The sequence below is a fragment of the Pipistrellus hanaki genome, assembly GCF_964339955.1.
Source record: "Pipistrellus hanaki genome assembly, chromosome: 11".
NCBI lineage: Eukaryota > Metazoa > Chordata > Mammalia > Chiroptera > Vespertilionidae > Pipistrellus > Pipistrellus hanaki.
Genome location: NC_140513.1, coordinates 39,894,346 through 39,916,267, shown reverse-complemented (window position 1 = coordinate 39,916,267; position 21,922 = coordinate 39,894,346). Strand labels below are relative to the sequence as shown.

General features: G+C 39.4%; 1 protein-coding gene across 1 annotated transcript in view; it reads left to right on the top strand.

Annotated features, from left to right (window-relative positions):
- The window catches only part of PIP5K1B (phosphatidylinositol-4-phosphate 5-kinase type 1 beta), a 280,318-nt gene that overhangs the window by 162,101 nt on the left and 96,295 nt on the right, over positions 1–21,922 (top strand). Inside the window, exons 6-7 of the mRNA XM_084899520.1 lie at positions 3,040–3,192; positions 7,054–7,353. Coding sequence (XP_084755646.1) covers positions 3,040–3,192; positions 7,054–7,353 — 453 coding nt within the window. The remainder of the gene's footprint in view (positions 1–3,039; positions 3,193–7,053; positions 7,354–21,922) is intronic.

Sequence of the window (21,922 nt, the reverse complement as noted above, 5' to 3'; positions counted from 1 at the left end):
AGGGAAGGCAAAAGGGCCCCAGAGCCTTTTCCCCCATCTCTGCTTGGGCAACAACAGCCTTTGGCTCATTTCCTTCTCCATGAAAACCCCAGGGTGATTTATAGGATGTCTTTTCAGGTTCACTGATACCAACGAGAAAGAGGGCAGGGTGTGTGTTTAGCACAGTCAGGGGAAGAAATGGCAGGGGAACGGATCACACCATGCACGTTTATGTTGTTAATTTACCTTGGCAGGGCCCCGCTGGGCTGTACGCGGTGTTCTTTCCAGGGGCAGAGGAGGGAGGACCTGCAGGAACCAGAAAGCCAGAGAATGAATACATTGGAACCTCGGGCACAAATGGAAGGGCCTGGAAGGCACATAAAACCCAGGAGCACCCAGGGGGCCTGTTGATCGTGTGGCTAATTAAAATGTTCCCATCTCTCCTCCTCACTTGCTCCTAATAGGCAGCCTTTCAGGGAAGAAGAAAAAGTAACAGAACTGTAGGTGGAGAAACCATATAATCATTCAGGACAATGGTAATATTCCTGTCCAGTATCATGACGCCAGTTTGTTGCACACCAATGCTGTGCTTGTCGAGACCCCCGAAAAGTTATTAAAATGCGGCAGAACACTTATTTTCCCCCTTCATATTAATTTATAAGCTACATAATAAAAGGGTATTGGACAATTAAGTAACCCATGAAATAATCTCCATATTATGTCAATGCTTGTAGCAGAATTTGAGACTAATTGGGAGCAGATGTTCAGGTCTGGCTCCAGTTTTCTTTAGACATCTCTTCCTGAAAATCACCCCCTAATTTCTCTATTTGCAGCCTCTAATTTCCACACTCTTGTGTTTTTGTACTTTCACAGCATTAGCTCTTATCCATGAGAAGGTTCTGAGCCAAGACTTCAAACCCCATGGAACAGGAATCAGAATTTCTAAAGGGAGTCTGGGTTCTGCCTTCATTCTTTACGAGACCTTTATTTTTTAGGGTCTCGGATTCATGACTGTAGAAAAGACCCACCTTTTTTCTTGCTTCTCGGTGTATCTGTGGGCAGGCCTGCTGGCTGTCGTAGGAGTTGGGCTGAGGCCCCAGTACATCCTAAGACACCGCGAGCCCTCCCTCACCTGCCTGCTATTGCAGGTTGAGTGCCTCTCTGCACTGCATATGGTCATGTAATCAAAATTAGCACCCACCATAGCTGAATGGTCAGCCGTTGCCAGGCATTTTGAAAGCATCCACTCTAAAAGCTTTCAGCTGCTTTCTCATAGGCATTATTATCTTTGTTTTAGAGATGAGATGCCTTAGACTCCAAGATGCTTCATTACCTACTCCAGGTTGCGTAAGCAGCCGCTGGCAGAGCCATGTTTTACAAACAGCTGTTGGTCCTGTGTCCCGGGCCCTGCCACTGATCACCTCGCCACACGGACACCACTCACAGCAGGAGAGTGCCCTCTGCTTCCTCTCGGCTTTTATGGCATCCTGTGCGCAGACTGATGCCTATTGCTGTTTTCCTGCCTTGTCCTCAATTTATCCATAAGGGCCCAGGCTATCTCTGCCCCCCCTTTTCTTGCTTCGTTTTTCTCAATAGCACTTACCACACTCTGATGTATAATTTATTCACTTGTTAGTTCACTGTCTGTCTCCTCTTCCTAGGATATAAGCTTCATGAGTGCCTGGAAAATTACACGGGTTCAATCGACATTTTAAATGTTGAATGAATTCATGATGGAGTGGTAGTCAACCAGGTGAAGGAGGTCGGAGGTTGTTTCTGGTAGAGGAAAATGCAGAAGGCTAGTAGTTAAGAGGGTGCAGCATATTTGACAAAATGCGAAGCAGCCCTCTATGACTAGAGCTGGAATTTAAAGAGGGAAGTGAAGAGAGAAAAGATTGCAGGGCAGAGCTGGGCCTTTCATGGCCTTAAAGCATCTGTTCTAAAAACTTGGGTATTATCTTCTACGTAGACAGTGGAAACCACTGAAGGTTGTGAAGATGTGGAAGGATATGCTCGGGTTTGTATTTTAGAAAGATCCTTGGTTTCCTGGTGGAGAATACACTGGAGGGCTGGAGCGTGGATAGTTGAGAAAGTTGAGACGAGGTGGAACTTTCCTTGGTAATCAAGACATGAAGTGATGAAATCATTGAGCTGAAGGTATTGGCAAAAGAGATGCCATGAGGGGGTTAGTATAATCAATAGTCTGGATACGGAAGGCAAAGAAATGTGAGGCATTGAGGATAATGCTCAAGTGTTGGGGAACAAAGATGCTTTCATTCTCTGTGATGGACGGGGAGCAAGGAGAAGATGGAGGATGCGGCAGGAGGCAGATGTAGAGTGACCGTGCATGGATGTGCAGTGTGTGCACCTGCACGAACACCTGGCCTCGGTGAGGGTATGGAGCCTGGAATCCTACCTTGTAACTGGCCCCATGCTACATCTGCCAGGAGAAAGAGGCACCTCTTTCTAATTCCCACCAAGGCGCCATATGAACTAACCATATCCTGAGATGAATTGGATTTTGAACTCGTTGCATGTGGAGTGTTTGTGATATAACTAAGTTTAAAAAAAAAATCCATTAAAAAGTTAGGTGTACAGGTCTGGAGTCCTAGAGAGAGATCTGGGCTGGAGGTACAGATGTTAGAGACATTTCCTTGGTGAAGCCATGAGTGGATAACATCCTTTGGGAGAATAAGTCATGAAGGAAGAGAACAGGTATTAGTGTTCAAATGGCAGATGCACAGTGTGGATCCGACCTTTAGTTGTTATTTTGGGGGCACTTGTTAGAAACAAAGCACCTTGGTCAACATGACTGTTTGAGCTATCTCATCCAATACGTGCGATGATTTATGATTCTATCACATAATGCCAGGTGTGGGAAGGGCATGTCTGTGTCCCATCAAAGTATTATTAAAATTAATGGATCAATTAAAGTTTCTGAAATCTCACACAGAGCCTTCTGAGCGTACCGGGGTCCTCTTTTTAAAGCTCGTGGAGAGTGCTGCCTGTTTCCAAATGGCCATAGACGTAACGCTGTGGTTTTCCTCCTTCCTCTCGCAGTATTCCCTCTGCAATGAACCGCTGATAGAGCTGTCCAACCCCGGAGCCAGTGGGTCCTTGTTTTTTGTGACCAGTGATGATGAATTTATTATCAAAACAGTTCAGCATAAAGAGGCAGAGTTCCTTCAGAAGCTGCTGCCAGGCTATTACATGGTAAGTAGCTGCACATAATTAAAGCTTCTGCTTGAGATTTAATTACTTTCTTCAAGAATGTATTTCTGTGTGTTTTTTCAGTGACTCTTTGGCATGTTTCTTTCTCTCTGGTGAACTTTATTTTGCAGTTAGACTATACTATGACATTTGTTGACTAGATTTTGAAAAGCAAAATAGAACTGAGTAGCAGAGCATAGATTTCGACTCGGTCTGCCCTGGGTTCAAATCCCAGCTCAGCCATTAACTGACTGTGTGACCACGAGGAAGCAAGGTAACCTCTGGGCCTTAATCCTTTCAATCTTTAAAAGCTGAGAAATACCTATTTCACGTGGTGGGTTGTGATAAAGAAAATATACAGGATGTAAGATAAAGGAAGCAATGCATTCATTGCAAAGCTCCTTGCTCCCAGTACATACTAATAACATGAGTGGTTAATATTCGTTGAGTGCTAAACTGGGTTAAGGAGAGCTACAAGTGCTTTTCTGGTACTAACACTTTTAATTCTCACTGCAATCTTGGACACTTCAGTCATTGCCATTTGGTAGATGAGTAACTGAGACAAAGATGAATGGAATAAGTGGCCAGGGGCTATTCAGGGACTGAGCTGTAGAGGTGGGACTTGAATACAGGTGGTAGGGTTCCAGAGGGCTGTGTCTTTAACCCCTGCACTATGTCCCGGCATGTATTCCAGAATAATCACTATCATTCAGAATTTCATAGGTTAAGTATAATGACAGGAAAACCACCTTCCATGTAATGTTTTAGAGACAAACAACCAGTAACCTAGTCTAGGTGATTTTACGAGACATTTAGCCTAAATTTTTCAAAAATAAAGACTTTTCCTAAGTAACCTTTTCATCTTCATCCCTCTCATGTATTGGTACCTTCAAGGCAGCTATTGTATTAATGATCTGTTGTTGGAATGGCTACAGGAAGCAGTTTAGATTTCAAGCCCCCAGTCCTGCTGCTCACTTGCTAAGAGAGATGATAACTGCCGTCTTTGTTTTAAAACAGAATTGATGAGATGCCACACAGCTCATTTATGTGTAAAAGATTATTTAATTCCGAAGTCTGCTAGAGACTACATTAAATGCTGTAAATCCGCCACACATGTAAATAGAGCGATCAAACATCTAAATACAAATCTTAAATGACAGGGTGCACAGATTTTAAAAGGTCTTGATCTGAACAAACAGCTTTTGTTTTTTGAGCAAATTCTCTTCTTTCTGCTAGAGAATATAAAAAAATACAGAAAAGGAAAAAATAATGTAACCAGCCATAATTCCTTTCCCAGAGATGCGTATTACTAATATGTGTTATAAGTCGATATATGTCCTTTTGGCTATATTGTACTCATACACACATTTTAAAGTAATATAAAATTGGAATCAAACTAACATCACAGTCCTGGCTAACCTCTAAGTGAGCAAATCTTAAACGTCTATAGTTCTAAGCTTCTATAGTTCTAGATAGACTTGTCTCTTGCATGGGTATTAAATTGAAATTAATGAACATTCAGTAAATTTCAAATTTAGCTGAACAAGTGGTTTTATCCAAGTCATGTAAGCTAGTGTAACAAACAATATAATTCATCCCACTAACAAGAAAAGCATGGGAACATCATGAAGTTTTCCAAACAGACATTGAAGAGAAACTAAGGCACTTGAAATTCAACATCTTAATTAAAATTCTCAAAATGGGCAGGGAAGTCCTTTAATGTAATAACTAAGTGAATACTCATATATTATACCTTTATCAGTCTCTAAGAATTCACATATCTCATTGAGAAGAACAAGAGCCCTTTCACTGGATGTGACAGAAAAGGAAAAGGATGTCCTTCACCAATGGTCCTTTCTGATATATTTGCTAGAATTCTTAGCAATAAATGTTTGGTAGAGAAATATAAAAAAAGTGAAAACTCTGTTCGTTACAAATTATAAAATTGAAAATCAGCAAAATTTCAAGAAAATAAACTGGTAGTTTCTGGGTAGTAAGAATACACCATATATAGTAAGACACATTTAAAAAAATCCATGTATTCCTTTATGTACATCACATAGACTTGGAGAATATAAGGGGGGGAAAGATTACATTCATAATGAGGATAATATAAGGAACATTATTAGAAAAATAAAGATAAGTAAATGAAGACATACTATAATTCTGATTGGGAAAGCAAGTTAAAGTAATTATAACATAGGACCAATAATTCCTGCAAAATTTTGTAATAAAGATTCTAAAATACTTAAGTTTATGAAAAGAAATGTACAAGACTAATATAATGGAAAGTTAAAAATTTTTATTTAAGGACATGAAAATGATATGAAATATAAAGACATATACATCATTTCTGAACTCAGTGTTGTAGTGATTTTAGTAACCCCCAAATAAACATATAATCCAGTGTAATTTCAATATAATTTTTTCCTATAACTTGACAAAGCTGATTCATTTGCAAGTGAAAACCAGTATTTTAAGAGCACCAAAAAAAAAAAATATTAAACAGTGGAAGGGAAAAGTTGTAAGAATGGACAAAACATTTTGGAGAAAAGAAGGGTGGGCCTGCTCTAAATATATAAAAAAAATCTTTAAAGCCATACTAAAATTATAGTTGTGGTAGACAAGTAGATCCAAATAAAGTGTCCAGAAATGTGTTTTGATAGCTTAATTGTATGATATAGGAGGCACTTAAACTCAATTGGAAAAGGATAGACCCTTTAATAAATGGCTATGCATTGAAGAAAAAAATTAAGTTCCTGTTTTAGATCTTTCACACACATACAAATTTCATATGGTGTAAAAACATAATGTAATAAACAAAATTATTAAAATCTGGAAGAAAAGGCATTTATAACCTTGGGGTATAAAATGCTTTGTTAAATAAGCAGCCAAAAAAGCCCAAGAAATGGGTTCAGAAATGTTACTACATTAAAAAACAAAACATCAGTATAATGAAAAAAAACAGCGCAAATTAAGATCATAGAATATTTCTGGAATAATACAAAGAAAATGGGAATATTAGTTCCCTCAAAAGTTGGGAATTAGGGAAGGTTCAGGCACAGTAGAGACTTTTCATTATAGATATGCCTTTCTTTTCTCACCTACTTTTCAAGTAGAACAAAAACAAGCCTGTATTCTTTGTTTTTATATTTTAAAAAGACTGGGACAAAATATGTACTTCCTAGAGAATAGGAAAATGATGGATATCTAGGCCATATCAAGGACTGCAACAAGGACAAAAAATTAGAGATAAATGAGCAAGGGGATGGATGTTAGCAGAAAATTACCTTTGAGGTACCTAAAAATAAATCAGAAATATTACATTTCTCTAGTCAGTGGTGTCCAAATTATTTTTTAAAGTTTTCATTTTTCACCAATCATGTTTACAAAGATTTTAAAGTTTGATACTCAGCACTGATAAGAGTGATGAAAAATGTGTAATCTTACAGAGTGTGCCTGTGAATTGGATGGCCATTTCGGAAGACAGTTTTTCCGGAGCTATTAAAATTTAAAAGGTTCATCCCTTATTCCCAAGCAATTAATTTTGTCTTTGGCTACTGTAGAGAATAGCCATCCACAGCACTAATCAATTCTTTGCCCATTTTTCACTTGGAGCTAACTTGGGACTTTCTATCCATTTTTAATTCAGCTACTTTTAGTGTCTTGGGTTTAAAATGATAAAGTTGCTATTGAAATAAGCCGATTGAAGAATTAGATTAGGGACAGCAAACTTTTAGCAATGGCCATTAGTAAAGATAACCGTGTTCTATTTTTTTAAGATAGGTGGAAACACATCTTTAGTGGAGCTTCTTTGGTAAAAATAGGACATATTAATCATTTGTTTTCTTTTTCTTTATTTAGAATTTAAACCAGAATCCAAGGACTCTTTTGCCAAAATTTTATGGACTGTATTGCATGCAATCAGGGGGCATTAACATCAGAATCGTGGTGATGAACAATGTCTTGCCGCGCGCCATGAGAATGCACTTTACATACGACTTGAAAGGCTCAACCTACAAGCGAAGGGCATCCCGAAAAGAGAGAGAAAAGTCCAACCCCACCTTCAAGGACTTAGATTTCCTACAAGACATGCACGAAGGGTTGTATTTTGATATGGAGACATACAATGCGCTCATGAAAACTCTTCAGAGAGACTGTCGGGTAAGGAAACGCTTTGGATTTCCTTTGAAAAGTTGCCTGGGGTGATGTAAGAAATTGAAAGAAATGTGCCAAGCGGATACGTAGAACCCCATTGGTCCCAATCCTGGTGCCGACTCATGCTTTCCTGGCGTCAGAGGAATGTGTGGGTGATGAGGGAATTGTCTAGAGCTTCTGTTGATGTTACTAATAAGCTAAGTCAGCTTTTCTTTTATAAAATGAAAAAAGATTTGTTTTTCTTTAGCATCCTCCACTGTAGGGACAGTAGCTAAACCAGAAGCTAAAGAAATTTAGGGTTAAAGCAGTGATTAAGCCATGTAGGAATCTTGGAAGAAGCAAGATTCCAACAGGCAAGAGAAGCCTAGAGCAGAGGTGTGTGGTGGCATTGCTAAGTGGGGTCCTGGAAATCAAGTGTGGATGTGGGTGTGGACCATGTGGTGAGCCCATTTGCTGAACGTGTTGTACGTGATCTGAATAAGAGGCGATCGGGAATGAGGCCTAACAGAGTAAACACCATTTTACGCAAACTTAGCCAGAGGTTGACTGTCAAAAGGAAGGAGGAATTATAGTCCGAGTCCCCAGCGTTCAATACTTAAAAAAAAAAAAGTGTAAGGCCAAAGCCCAGGGAAGATTTTGTTGACAAGGTGAGTTTACAGACAGTACAGACACGTCCTTTTGAAGACAAAGAATGGAAATGCAGTTCTGAGGGGCTCTGAAGGATGATGATCAATTCATTAACACATTCTTAGGAATATCATTCCCTGGCTCAGATGAACCTAGGAGAGTCACCATAGTGAAGACAGCCAGGAGGTGTGTTGGTTGGGGTCTGACCAGGGCTTTCTGGAAGAGCAAGTGGGACTCGCAGGGCCTGGTCACAGGGAAAAAGGATGCCCTCCAGGCTGTGGCTTTCTGGGCCCTCTGTGGACCTGGGCAGATGACCCGCAGTGTTGCCAGGGAGGGAGGACCCTTCTCGGCCAGACTCAAGCTCACCTGAAGCTCAGGAAGGCATTCTAACCACCCCAGGTAGTATGTAAGGTGGGAAATGCTCACTGAGAAAACAGTCCTACCATGTCTGACTTTTCTGTCTACACATTCAACCTGTCTGATAACGCACAAGGTATGTCTATGGAATTGTTTCATTGATAGAGATATTATTCCCTAGCTTCTTTTTTTTTTTTTTTTTTTTTTTTTTTTAACTACCATCTAGTGAATGTTCAGAATGTGTCGGGCTAGTCTAAGATGTTTTTAATGCTCCATTTTATTTCATTCTCTCCATAACTATTGGAAATCAGTACTATTCACACTCCCATTGAATCCATGAACAGTGAGGTTCTCAAAGAAGTTAAGAAACCTGCCCAGCAACTTGGCAAGTCAGTGGCAGAGCTCACACCTACTTGGGTACAAAGCATGTGCTGTTAACAATTGAAATGTAAAAGATTCACCGTAAGGATTTTTTTTTTTTTTTTTTTAATTATCCTTTCAGAAGTGAGCGAGGGAAAAACAGTGGGAACCAAAGGGGGAAAATGTCCAGCTGAGCTATTCAGATATCTGGATGAATATGAATGATTTATGTTTTTCCTTAAAAAAGAAAAAAAAACATACATTTTAATAGAAACCTTTTCCTGTGCTTTTTCTGCCCTTACAGGATGTGGGTGAAAAGTGACTCTCAATTCCCCGGAGTTTAGTATAAGCCTCTCCAGTTTTAGACTTGCTTTCTATTAGTGCCTGTGTGTGAGCGCTCGTGCGAGCATGCCTCTTGCCTGTTTAATATGGAAACCTTTTCCTGCTGTCTTAAAACCACGGGCTTCTATGCCAGAAAAAGGAAAGGTCAAATGTAAAAGAGCCATGGCACAGGATTTGTCTGTTTATTTACGGTTCCTGAGGCCAGGACTGATAGAACAGGATCAACATGACTTTTCATCAGGAGTGAGGCCCAGGAGATTTGCCGTGTGGAATATTTGTTGCTCTAAGGAACAGAAAGGCCAGTGTAGCGGTACTGTGAGGCTCACTCTTCTCTCTCATTGCACTTGATCTCGTAGGAGAACCATGGACCTTCCTTCAATGGCACACAATGTTTATCTTTAGAATGGCTTTTCTGGGGTTTATGGAAGCGTGTAAGTGCTGCAGTGTGTGTGGGGGTGTTGGGAGGGGAGGAACCTGAGTCCCTTCCATGATCTGCCTTGACTAAGACCAAGGCTCTGTGATCTCAAGTCAGCAGTTGGTTCTCTGAGCAGAAGGGCCTCAAGAAAGGCACGTTTCTGGAATGGTAGGTCTTAGTATGTAATAGTCATGGACCTCTTTGCAAAACTGATTAATGGTGTGAACTGTCTCCCCAGAAAAATGCCCATCCACACACAATTCAGAAATTCCTTGGAGCTCAATGTTTCCATACATACCGTATTTTTCGGACCATAAGACGCACCGGACCATAAGATGCACCAGTTTTTAGAGAAGGGAAATGAAGAAAAAAAGATTCTGAAACAAATAGTGTCCTAAAATATTTTATGTGCATTAAAACCCAACATCACAGTCATAAACACATGTAATCAACCCTGTAAAGTAAACATCAGCATTTAGAACCATTTTAGAGCCGGGCAAGCACACAGAGACCACCCAGAGCCGGGCAAGTAAAAAAACTTTTTTTTTTACAGTATATGTGTAGGCTATATTTGGACCATAAGACGCAGGGACTTTTTCCCCCCACTTCTGGGGTAAAAAAAGGGCGTCTTATGGTCCGAAAAATACGGTACATACATACATACAGGGGATAGATACATACATGCATGCATACATACAGAGAGGGGGGGAGAGAAAGAAGGGGAGGGAGGGAGAGAGGGAGGGAAGGAGAAAGGGAGAGAGAGAGAGAGACATCCATCCCAGAGCCAGAGAGCAGTCATCCCTCTCTCTTCAGGTCATCCTCTGAAGGGCCAGCTACTGGTGTGGGATCTGTGGTTGGCATTACCAAGAGTACCTCTCATCCTCACATCTCTCTCTTTTTTCAGAACTGAACGTTAGTGCTGGCCGAGGTTCTGTGGAGATCAGGGAGGCTGGAAGGTCTCCCCAGGGCCCATGCTGGCACCCAATAGTGGGGATCACTGCTGTAAATATTCCCCTAAGTGAGGTGGTCCTGCTGAGCCCTTAGAAACAAATCAATCAAGGGACTATATTATGGTGTCAGCAGCCCAGCAGAGAAAGGAGTGCTAGACCCATATTAGAACACATCCTTTCACTCACGTTTCAGACCTACCAGGTGCCACCGTGAGGTGAATGCCTCTATTTTTTATAAACTGATATACAGTATATTATGTGCAATGATTATACTCTAAGGTAGTGTTTCCCAAAGTGTGGTATGCGCTGGGACCGGTTTGGCTCAGTGGATAGAGTGTCAGCCTGCGGACTGAAAGCTCCTGGGTTCGATTCCAGTCAAGGGCATGTACCTTGGTTGTGGGCACATCCCCGGTAGGGGGTGTGCAAGAGGCAGCTGGTCGATGTTTCTCTCTCATCGACATTTCTAACTCTCTGTCCCTCTCAATTCCTCTCTGTGTAAAATCAATAAAATATATATACTTTTTAAAAAGTGTGGTACGCGTACCCCCAGGGGTACGGGAAGAGTTTGGTGGGGGTACGCGTTGCACCGGAGTTTGGTGGGGATATGCACTGCACCGTGCTTAGCTGCACCTAATTCTATGTTCTCATGAGTACGAGGGGTACTCAGCATTACAAAAATTATAGAAGGGGTACACATATGTCAAAAGTTTGGGAAACACTGCTAAGGTATTGTGAGGATCAGGGTAGGTGAGGTCATAGCTTGGTTTTGGAGGATGAGAAGTGTTGTCCAGGTAGGCTAAGCAGAAGAAGTTTATTTCTAGGAAGATAAAACAATGTGAAGCATGAAATAGCACAACGCATTCTATGAACTGGGGTTGTCTGGTGCCGCAGTGGTTAACAGTGAGGGAGAGCGTGTGAGGAAGGAGAGAAATGCGGTCAGGAGCCAGGTAATGTCAAAAGCCCCTTGCTGGTGGTCCCAGGGTCCTCTTAAGCTTAGAAGTGGCAAATCCACGCATCCCAGACCTTTGGGCCCCAGCTTTTCTGTTCTTCCCAGACAGATATGATGAGCCTCCTAACCCTTTGACAAATGCCATCTTCCCCCACCCAGCCTTGGTCCCTTCCCCTAGCTTCCCCAGTTCAGCCTTCGGCCCTTGTCCATCTATGACCAACTCCTCCACATAGTATACTGGCCACTCAGAACTCTTTTAGAAAACTGAACTCAACTTTACACACCCGTAAGTGAACTTGGCCCAGGGTAAGAGTCATGACAGCAGAGTGTACTGCCAGGACATCACAGGTCACTTGCTATCAAGAACAGGAAGTAGAATTTATTCAAGCCATTCCCTATGGTCGCCATGTAACGAAGTAGCTGAGAGGTGCATCCTGTTTGAAAACTGCTCTTCCTATGTAGCCTGTCATCTTCCCCAAAGCCTGCTTTTCTTCCCCTCTTCCCTGGCCCAGGGAGCATGGTCATTATGCACCCAGCTGCCCAGATCAGTACCTTCCTTCTTCCTTCCTCCCTCCCTCCCTCTATCCCTCCTTTCCTCCTTTTTTTTTCCTTCCTCCCTCCCTACCTTCTTTCTTTCCTTCCTTCCTTCTGTCTCTTCTCTTATTCTTTCTCCAGACTCAGCAAATGACCATGTCCTATTCAGTCTGCATCCTAAATAACTCTTGGATCCTCCCCTTCTCTTTACATGTACAGCCTTTATTAAGACCCTGATAATTCATCTCTTGAGTTTGCAGTAGCCTCTTGACTAGTTTTCAGTATCATTGCCTTCCAACACAATGCTGCTACCAAAAAGGTCCTCTGATCAGATCACCAGCTCCTTAAGGCCCTCTAGCTGAGATTCCCCACTGCCTTTGGGCCAAAGCCCATGCTTCCTAACTTAGAACATTAAGGTGCACCCTGCCATCTCCAGATGCTCCTTTAGCGTCCTTTGTCAGTCTTCTCTTCCCCTTCTGGGAGCACTTCCTATTCTCTAGCCTTTCTGATCTGCTAGACACATTCACATTCCGCACAATTTTTGGTCTCCTGCTGGACCATTTTCCAAAGCTCATTCCTTTACCTCTCTGCACTGTAGGAATTGTTATTGTAGACATGCAATTAATTTAAAAATGATTTTTAAAAACTCTTTTATTTGGAAATGTATGTATTATTTTTAGAAAAACATCTAGAAACTATTTTCATAGTCATTTTAATTTTCTTTAATTATTTCTTCTCTGACATAACTTATTTATGAAAATCTGAAGAGTCTATTATTTGATTAACTTAATAAATTGTTATATCCTGAAATATTTATTGACATTTCTGGGGAAATAACATTGACAAAGAATATTAGTGAGAACTTGCATTTATTATCCAAATATTTCTTATTCCTTCAAGTGGGAGTCTATCAGGCAAAGTCTTGATAATTAATGACCTAAATGACTTATTTTACATTTATTATCATTTTTGTTGAGCAGTAAAGTCATTAATTTTTAAATAGTGTTGAACCAGTTTTTTCACACAAATGTCTGTCACCATAAATATTAATAGGTTCTCAGTATTTAATGAGACCAATCTTAAAAATACTGAGACTTTATGATGTGCAAACTAGGATCTTTCTAAGTATGGCAAGCTCTAATTTGTAATTCAGATTCTTCTCAGGCATGTTTGTATGGGTTGCAATGTGGGTTATCTTCTATAATACTTAATTTAGCATTATGGCTAGAGCTTATCCCTCAGCTATAATTTTTTTAGCATTAATTTTTTTTGCATTTAATTTAGACACACACTTCTCTCTCTCCTTCCTTCCCTCTCTTTCTCTCTATCCCCCCCCCCCCCAATATATTGGTTGCTTTCCCAGTGATTGTTAAAGAAGAAAAAGTGCTTCAGACCTAAAAGACATCTCTCTTACTATGACAGTGCTTACATTTAATCCACTTCCTTACATTATCAGTAAGGAATTGGATGTTTTTAGTTTTCAGCTAAACATGAGAAGGGGAGAGATGTATCATTGACTTTACATGTAGGGACAATGAAGAGGTATGGAGAACATCTGCAATATTTTCAACAACAAAGATAAATTTTAAAAAGGCATAGATACATTCACTGATTTTCAAATGATGTTCTAGAAACACTATAATCTCATAATCTGTTTCTACTTGTTTTAAGTTATGAGTTTTGCTATCTATAATAGTAGTTATTTTAATGCCGTTGCAATAGGAACATAAGGCAATATTAAAGTTATGAGCTAACAAGTAAAACCAACTCATAGAAGCAAAGATAGTTTAAGCTGGAAAGAATCATAAATCAGCATTTCTTTGGAAACAATGGACCTGTGCCTTCCCTGCTCTAGTCTGAGGGGAAATGAGTTTGGACATAGGTGTCCAGGCCTAACCAAGCCAGATTTCCTTGTAAGAATGGAAATGAAGACATTGTCATGTATGCGAGGTCTTTAAATTTTTTTCTACCTGTAAATTATCTTTTATAAAAAATTATTTTGAAATAATTGTAGATTCACATGCAGTTGGAGGGAAAAATAGAGCTCTCATATGTCCTTCACCTAGTTGCCCCACGGATCACATCTCGTATGACTTTAGGGCAGTTATCACAACCAGGAAATTGGCGTGGTACAATTCACTGAACTTTTTCAGATTTCACTGGCTTCACATGCACTCATTTGTGTGTGTTGGGGGAGGCGGGGTATATATGTATATAGTTTTATACGTATGTAGATTTATGTAACTACCATAGTCAACTGAGACAGTTCCTTCACCAAAATCTATCATGCTACCCTTTTATGTAGAGCCACAGCTCTCTCCAATCCCTTCTATAACTACTATTCTGTTTTCCATCTCTATAATTTTATCATTTCAAGAATTCCATATAACTGGGATCATATGTAACTTCTGAAATTGGCTTTTTTCACTCAGCACACTACCCTCGAGATCCACCAAGTTATGTGTTTACCAATAGATTGCCCTTTTTTATTACTGAGTGATGTTTCATGGTATGGGTATGCCACAGTTCAATCATTAACTCCCTGAAGAACATGTGGGTTTTCTCTAATTTTTTACTGTTACAAATAAAATTGCTGTGAACATTTGTATACAGGTTTTTGCATAAGCGTACATTTTCATTTCTCTGGTATAAATGCTGAATGCAATTGCTGTGTCATATGGTAAGAACATGTTTGGGTGTGTAAGAAACTCACACTCTTTTCCAGAGTGGCTGTAGCATCTGACATTCCCACCAGCTATGTATGAATGATCTAGGTTCTTTTCGTCCTCACCAGCATTTGCTTCTATGGTTACAATTTTTATTTTAACCATTCTAATAGGGCTATATTTAAGTCTCTTGTTTAAAAATTACTTGAGTATATACTCTAGCAAAGTCAAAGGTAGACCAGGTAAAAGAAGCAGTTTGGGGATATAGGAAGAGTAGTGTCAATGGAACAGAAAAACTTACACTTATGGTAAGTCTAATGGCTGATCATATGTTTATGGGATATAATGCAATTGCTAGGGATTCTTAAGGAAGAGAGGCCTAAGGTACAGGACTTCACTGTGTGTTCCTGATGATAAGCATTTTTATGAGACTTTAAAGGCTCATAGCACTTCATCTAACTTTATTCTATGGCCATTGATATTTCTACATTATATTGTAATTACTTGGGTGCATGTTTATTGTTTGCTTATTAAAATCTGCTCCCTGGGAGACTAGGAACTGTGGGAGTTTATTTTCCTACCCTTCATATCATTTAATAGGATAGCAGTTTGTCTCAGTTGTTAGTCTTTTGGTGAAGCATGAGAGATAACAATAGCAAACATGTGAATTTTACCTAATTGACAAGCATAAGAGGAGATTTTGGTAATACCCTATTCATGATTTGATTTGAAGTAGAACCAGAGTAAATCATCATATCAATGTTGTGAATTTGTGGATAATCAGTTGAAGTAACTTCATATTGCTCATTTGGCGAGTGTCTGTTAATGGCCAGTAAATTAGTCAATTGCAACTGTGTTGACCTCTTCATCTGCTCAGTTATTTATTTAGGTGGTGACTGGTGTCCCCATTTAAGGCTGTCTGTACAACACAGCTGCTCATCAGTCCTGGCAAGGGGCTGATGTTTGTCCAGGCTCTTTGCCAGCTGCTGCAGTTCAGCTCTCACATGGGAGGTGATGGAAAGGGGCCTTGGCTGGCATTAACAGAAGGGACAAGATGACCAGTGACTTTCAGAGTAGCTACAAAAATCAAAATACTACTCGTACCTGTGATGTCCAGGTCATCTTTCTACTCAGTAAGAGATATCTGCATTTGAGCCCAACTAGTAATTCTCAGTATGTCAAAATGAGCTGTTCCCGTTTTTGGTGGAGGGAAGATTCCTTCTCATATATAACTTATAGATACCAAAATAGCTTAGCATTTAAAACACATCATAAAATACATATGCAAAATACAGTACTTAATACACGATTTCATGTAAGAACACATTTCCAAGGCTCAGTTCAGCCATAGGGCAATGAGTTAACGAAATCTTGCAACTTACTTCAGGCAAGGCAGGCGAGAGGAACATGGTGCCAAGTAACACGAAGTAAAGCTAGCGATCCAAACATTTAATTTTAAACGTTTAATGAAAAACATAATCAAGCACATTGACACTTGCCAACTGTTACCAACATGTGTGCACATGAAATCCTGTTAACCTGAAAGCAAAACTTCTTTCTGAGAAATGTGATGGTTACAGTGCAGTTTATTGTGTTTAAATCTTGTTGTTTTTTTTTTGTTTTTTTTCTTTCTATCTTGTAGCAAGGGAGACCAGGGGCTAAAGGTGTGCCATTGAATGCTGTGGGAGTGGCTATTGAGAAAACTCATTATCTACAGAAACTGGAGGGTTATCAAGCCACTAGTTGTTTTTTAAACCCTCACTTCAAACCATATGGAGCATTACAACAAATTCGAGGAAAGAATGGAAATGGGAGTCTGAAAATAATCTTCCTCAACCCTAAGAAGCAAACTTGTTTTTTTCTTCCTAAAAGAAATAGTACCTAGAGATTACAGAACTCAGTATATTTCCTGAAAGTGGTGTGTCTAAGCTAGCATTCATTTTAAGTAACTTATGATGTGGAAATAGAAATGTTAGCTAACGTCTTTCTGCTTATGAAATAGAAGTGATGCTATAGCTAGTGTTTCAGGGTTTCCTAGCAGTGTTAAAAGAAACTATGGCTTTCATTTTGGAGATGACTTTTTTTTTTTTTTTTATCTAAGTCTGGAGGTCAGGTCAATGTAGGTCAAATGGGAGGACTCACAAAGTATCTGAGGGGAGGTGGCAAAGGTAAAGAAATGTCCCCAGGAGTCATATCCTCTTCCCTATCGGGAATCCTGGAAAAGCAGAGATGAGAGCGATAGCAGGAAGGTGAAGTGGCCATTGGGGTGTGATGGCAGCAACCTGGCTTTGAAGGTGTGTCTGGAAAGCTTCTTGAGTTGGCCAGTGTGGATCCAGTGGTCAGTGTCAGTCACTCAGATGACCATGTGAAATAGAGCAGGGTTATAAATACTCCAGCCAAAGGGGACAGAGTGGCAAAAGCTGGCAACTTAAAAAATAGAGTGGAGGCTCCACAGATGAGGAGAAACTTCTAGAATCTGGTGAGGGACTGAGTTACAGTATATGAGAATTTCTGGGGTCTGGGAAAATGTTACAAAATTTAGAAAACAATTCAGAAATGTGTCTTTTGATATGTTACTCAGTTTGTTGTGGACCTTTTCAATGCAATTTTATCTTTAATTTAGGCAACTGGAGACACTTTTAAAGGGGGAAATGGGTTTGGTTTTTATAGGGCTTTATTTTATTGATTCAACATCCAATGCACATTTACTGAGGATCCATGGTGTTGTAGGAATGGCACCTGCTCCACTTCCTTGGGAAAGGCAAGGTAATTCCTTGGCCACACACTGGTTCTAGTTCTTTCCAACAAAGATCAGCACATACTGGCTTTTGAAAGGCTTTGACTCATGTATATGACTCTTCATCCCGGTCAGTAGCATTCAACAATGGTATATACCCCCTGCCTCTGCAAGGGAATGTCCCTTTGGTGTTACCAATGTTCTTTCTTCTAAGACATTTCTAAGTTTGGCATTTTGACCCAGCAAGTATAACTCTTCTCACCTTTGCCCTTAGAAATTTTGCACTTCCATATAGTGAGATGGAAAATCTCCAGGAGAGAATTTGTGCCTCCCTAGAAGAGTGAAATGACAATCTGTTATTAATGAATTTCCACATTAAATTTTGACTTTTCATTAGAAAAAAGCACATCTGTGTACTTTTCCACATGTATGCTTCAGAAAAAAAACATGTTTAAAAGATACATAGTCCACTGGACTTATCAGTCGTTCATAGATATCAGGGATGTTTATTTAAACATCCAGCTTCAACGTGAGCCTGGCTGGAGTCCGCATCTCATTAACTTCATTTCTCCAGGAAGAACTCACTTGTACGCCTCGCCCACATGCAGCCAGCCCCAGGTGTTCCAAAGACAAACTCTTCTAGGTTCCAATTCAACATTTTCCTCCTTTTCACCAGCCCTTGGAAATCTGAGTTCAGGTCACAATGGACATTCTTTGCGGGGTGGAGGTCTGCCATCCTGTGATACTGCCCTTTCAGAAAGAGGTACCCAACTTTTTTCTAGATTATTAGTAATTTGAGGAGGGAAATGTCAGCCACCTCATTTTCAAAGTACAGAGAAATCAGTTATTCCAGGTTGCAGATTTACCTCCTCTGCCCTCAGATACGCAGAGAAAATAGATTTTTAAAAATGGTTCACTAATCTTGCTCACTGAAATCTACTTCCCAAACTTAAACTTACTAGACATAATATTTTAGTATTTTCTGATGTAAACAGTTACCTCTTACTTTACAGTGTCCTTATTCAAAGTTGAACTCCCTCTTAGGGCTTCTGTAAGTTATCTCTGTTTTATTGCTCCATATTTTTAGGCAAACACAATTGGAAATGTAGGATCTCGATCACATGTTGACAACACCAGAGACAAGAGCCCTACTCCTCCACTTAGGATACTTTATTTTCACCTATAATCATCACCCTTGTAACATGTGGGATGTGGCATTGAGCCAACCTCTTATACTTTAATTTTGACCAAATATATGTTACTATCTTAAAAGTGAATTATAATACCTCAAGGCCCCAAAGAATTCATTTCTAGTGATACCTTGCACAACCCAGGTTTTCCATCTCTGTTTAAAACTCCCACTCACAGATAGATACTTACTGTTCTTCTTAAATTGTAAGTTGTTCAACAGCAGTGATGACTTTCCCTGACCTAAGATTTGTCCTGCCCTGGGGACCCTTTAATGACCTCAGCATAGATTGGCTGGTCTTCTCTGGCTTCAACCACCAGAGGAATCTTATTTGACAAATCCTGCCTTAACTGCCTACTGAATTAATTCTGTCATTCAACAAATAGTTTTCAATTCTTCCTGTGCAAAGGCTCTATGCTAAGTCCATGGCAGGTACAAAAAAAATAAATAAATAAATAAAAATGAGTAGGATATGGTCCTTGCCTTTCAGAAGCTTAGACTTTAAAGTCTACGTTCAAACATCAAAGTCTTATTTATCCTGGACAGATTCTCCCACTCTCTTCTTTTTCTTTGTCCATTAGGGCAAAGTAGAGAGGGGAGGAGGGATATTTACCCAGAGAGGCAGTTCTTCCGAGGGGGTGGACTCTAAAGGACAGTGATAAGAAATCAGGAATTTCATCTCAGACATTGAAAGGAGATGTGGAAACTTGAACTGAGTATGGCCTCTTAGTCTCACTGGGAAGCTGGCCAGCCCCTATACTCTCAGCTATTAAGCCACACATCATTCATGATGAAGCCAACTAAGAAGATATATCATGTAATGTGAAAATCTTGGCAATTTTAATATAAAATATTACTTTTAAATGTGTTTACAAAATAATTTATTAAGACAACTTTAGTAGAAACAAAGTGTCTATAGAGAAAAATCCAAAACTCATCCAATATAGAAGCTGATAAAAATTTATATATATATACCTACTCATATATAACCTTTTGAAATTATCATAATGGCTATTTCTAATTCCTATAAGGTATACCTCTATTACTTCAAGCTTTTTAAATGAGAAAAATCAATTTTTGGTACAGATCAACCCAGCACAGCCCAATATTCAAAATCACTACATTAGACACAGTGAAAAAACACAATATTGCCATAACTAAGCTAAGGATTGAATATTTATTTCAGTCTGCTTTACCAGCTAAAATTGTATGGTTTGTCACAGCCTGTTTTTTCTCTTCATTATATTAGCAAAGAACACTCTGCACTTTCTTGAGGAAATTGAGTTTTAAAAGCAGCATTCAGCATTAACTCGACTTCCAGTGCAAGGAATTCTAAAGTCCTACTCCAAGGGGGCATACTTTGGGAGGAATGGCAGGCCCTTGGATTTATGTCTCCCTGAACCAATGTGTCCAGGGCTGTCATTTGCATAAATTCTTGAGGATGCTATTTTGAATTGTCTTCTACTGTTGAATTAACACATACGTTTTGCCAATCACTCATTCTTGATCCAGGGACTGGACGGTAGGCCAATTGGAAAAATACTCAGAGCCCTTGATACATCCTCCTGTCAGCTCCACACTTGTTAACTTGGTTATTCTTTAGAGCGTCTATTGGAGAATGATCAGGTGAAATCAGTATAGATCAGAGCAAGTTTTCTGCTTTAACCACTTCAGCTAAGATCCTAAATTATTTTTATTTTTATCTGTATCATCTCTACCAAATCAGCAGAAGAGACAGTGGTAAGTTAACAGTAAATCAGTATACAAGTATAAATGCATTTTATTTAAGCATTTCAAAACAGTGTATTCAATTTTATTTTTGAAAAGGTCAAATATATACAAAAGTGGACAGGACATTACCATGAACCCCCATGTACACTGTACCCAGCTTCAACAATTTTCAACTCATGGCCAATTTTGTTTTATCCCACTGTCCTCCTCCCCATAGGATTTGAAGCAATCTCAGGTATCACATTATTTTACCCAAATATTTTTTAGTAAGAATTCCTAGAAAATAAGGATTCCTTAAAAAAAGTAACCACAATCTCATTATACCTTTACAAAATTACTAATTATTATTAATTATCATATACATAGTCATTGTTCAAATTTCCAATTCTTTGAGAAATGACTTCTTCCCTTTGGCTTAGGATTTAAATAGGGCCTACTTGTTAAGCCCCTCCCATCCATCCATAACTTATTTTTTTCATTGTGAGAGTATAAGTTGTAGAAATTGGTTTGTTTATCCCATAGTCTGTATTTTGCTAATTACCTCCCCATGGTTTCTTTTAACATGTTCCTCTCTCCTGTTTTTCCTGTAGAATGGTTGTTGGAGCTAGATGATTGATCAAATTTAGGTTTGATGACTTTTATTTGGTTTTGTCTCTTCCTGTCAGGAGGCGCATAACGTCAGAATGCCTTTCTTCCTGTGATTTTAGATTCATTTACTCATTAGGGTTATAAAAAGGTGAAGTTTTCATTTTATCATACATTAGCTAGAATGCTCAAATGATTTCTAAGCAAGAGGGTGCCTGGCACATAGTAGGTACTCAATGCAATATTTATTGCTGAATTAATTTCCTTAAGAACCACTGTGATATGGAAAGTTGCTGCATGCCTTTGATAGAAACCTTGCTTGCCTGCAATCCAATTAATAAAGCATCTCTTACTGTCCTAGTATCACTATCCTTCTCCATCTTACACGAAGCATCACTTACAGATGATTACTTAAGTTGCATTGTCTTTGTCACTGACTATCTTTGGGTGCTGGGTACCAATTTTTAAATGTGGCTGTTTTTTGAAGTTCTTATAAACTTATTTGATGGTTATCCTTTCTCAGTTTCATGCCAACTTAACTTTGCATTCCTTACATATTGGAAAATGCCAAGAAACAGAAAACCAAGGAGGCCCTGAGATGTGTTGCAGAACAGAGCCTCCTTAGGGCCAGCACCAAGCACCCTCTAACCTCGGTTAAAGGTCTTTGCTGTTGACCCAGCCCGTGACGCACACTCCTTGCGAAGGCTTCCTAAAAAGAAAGCAATATTTTTACAGACTCTGAGCTCAGCCTCCTTTGTAGCAAAATAAGCTTGCCTTTTATCTTCCATTTAGTGTGCCTATAAAACAGTAAATTAAAAGAGCCTCTGTAAATCATAGCTTGATTTTTGCCCTTGACACGGTGTGTATAAATATCCTCTGTTATTGGTAGGTTTAAAAACACTGTGGACAATTAGCTTTATTTTTCTAACAATGTAGAGCACATAATCACAGTAATCACATCATCATGATGCAGGAGGTCAGATCCTCATATTTAAGACATAGATGCAGTGCTGTACATTCTTCCTGCTGAATACTTTGGTATTTACTTGTTCACAGGAAAAGCAGTGTAACAGATGTACATTTTTACTGTGTTCTCAGTGCACAGCAAGGAGCACAAAGTAAAGCAACCTTTA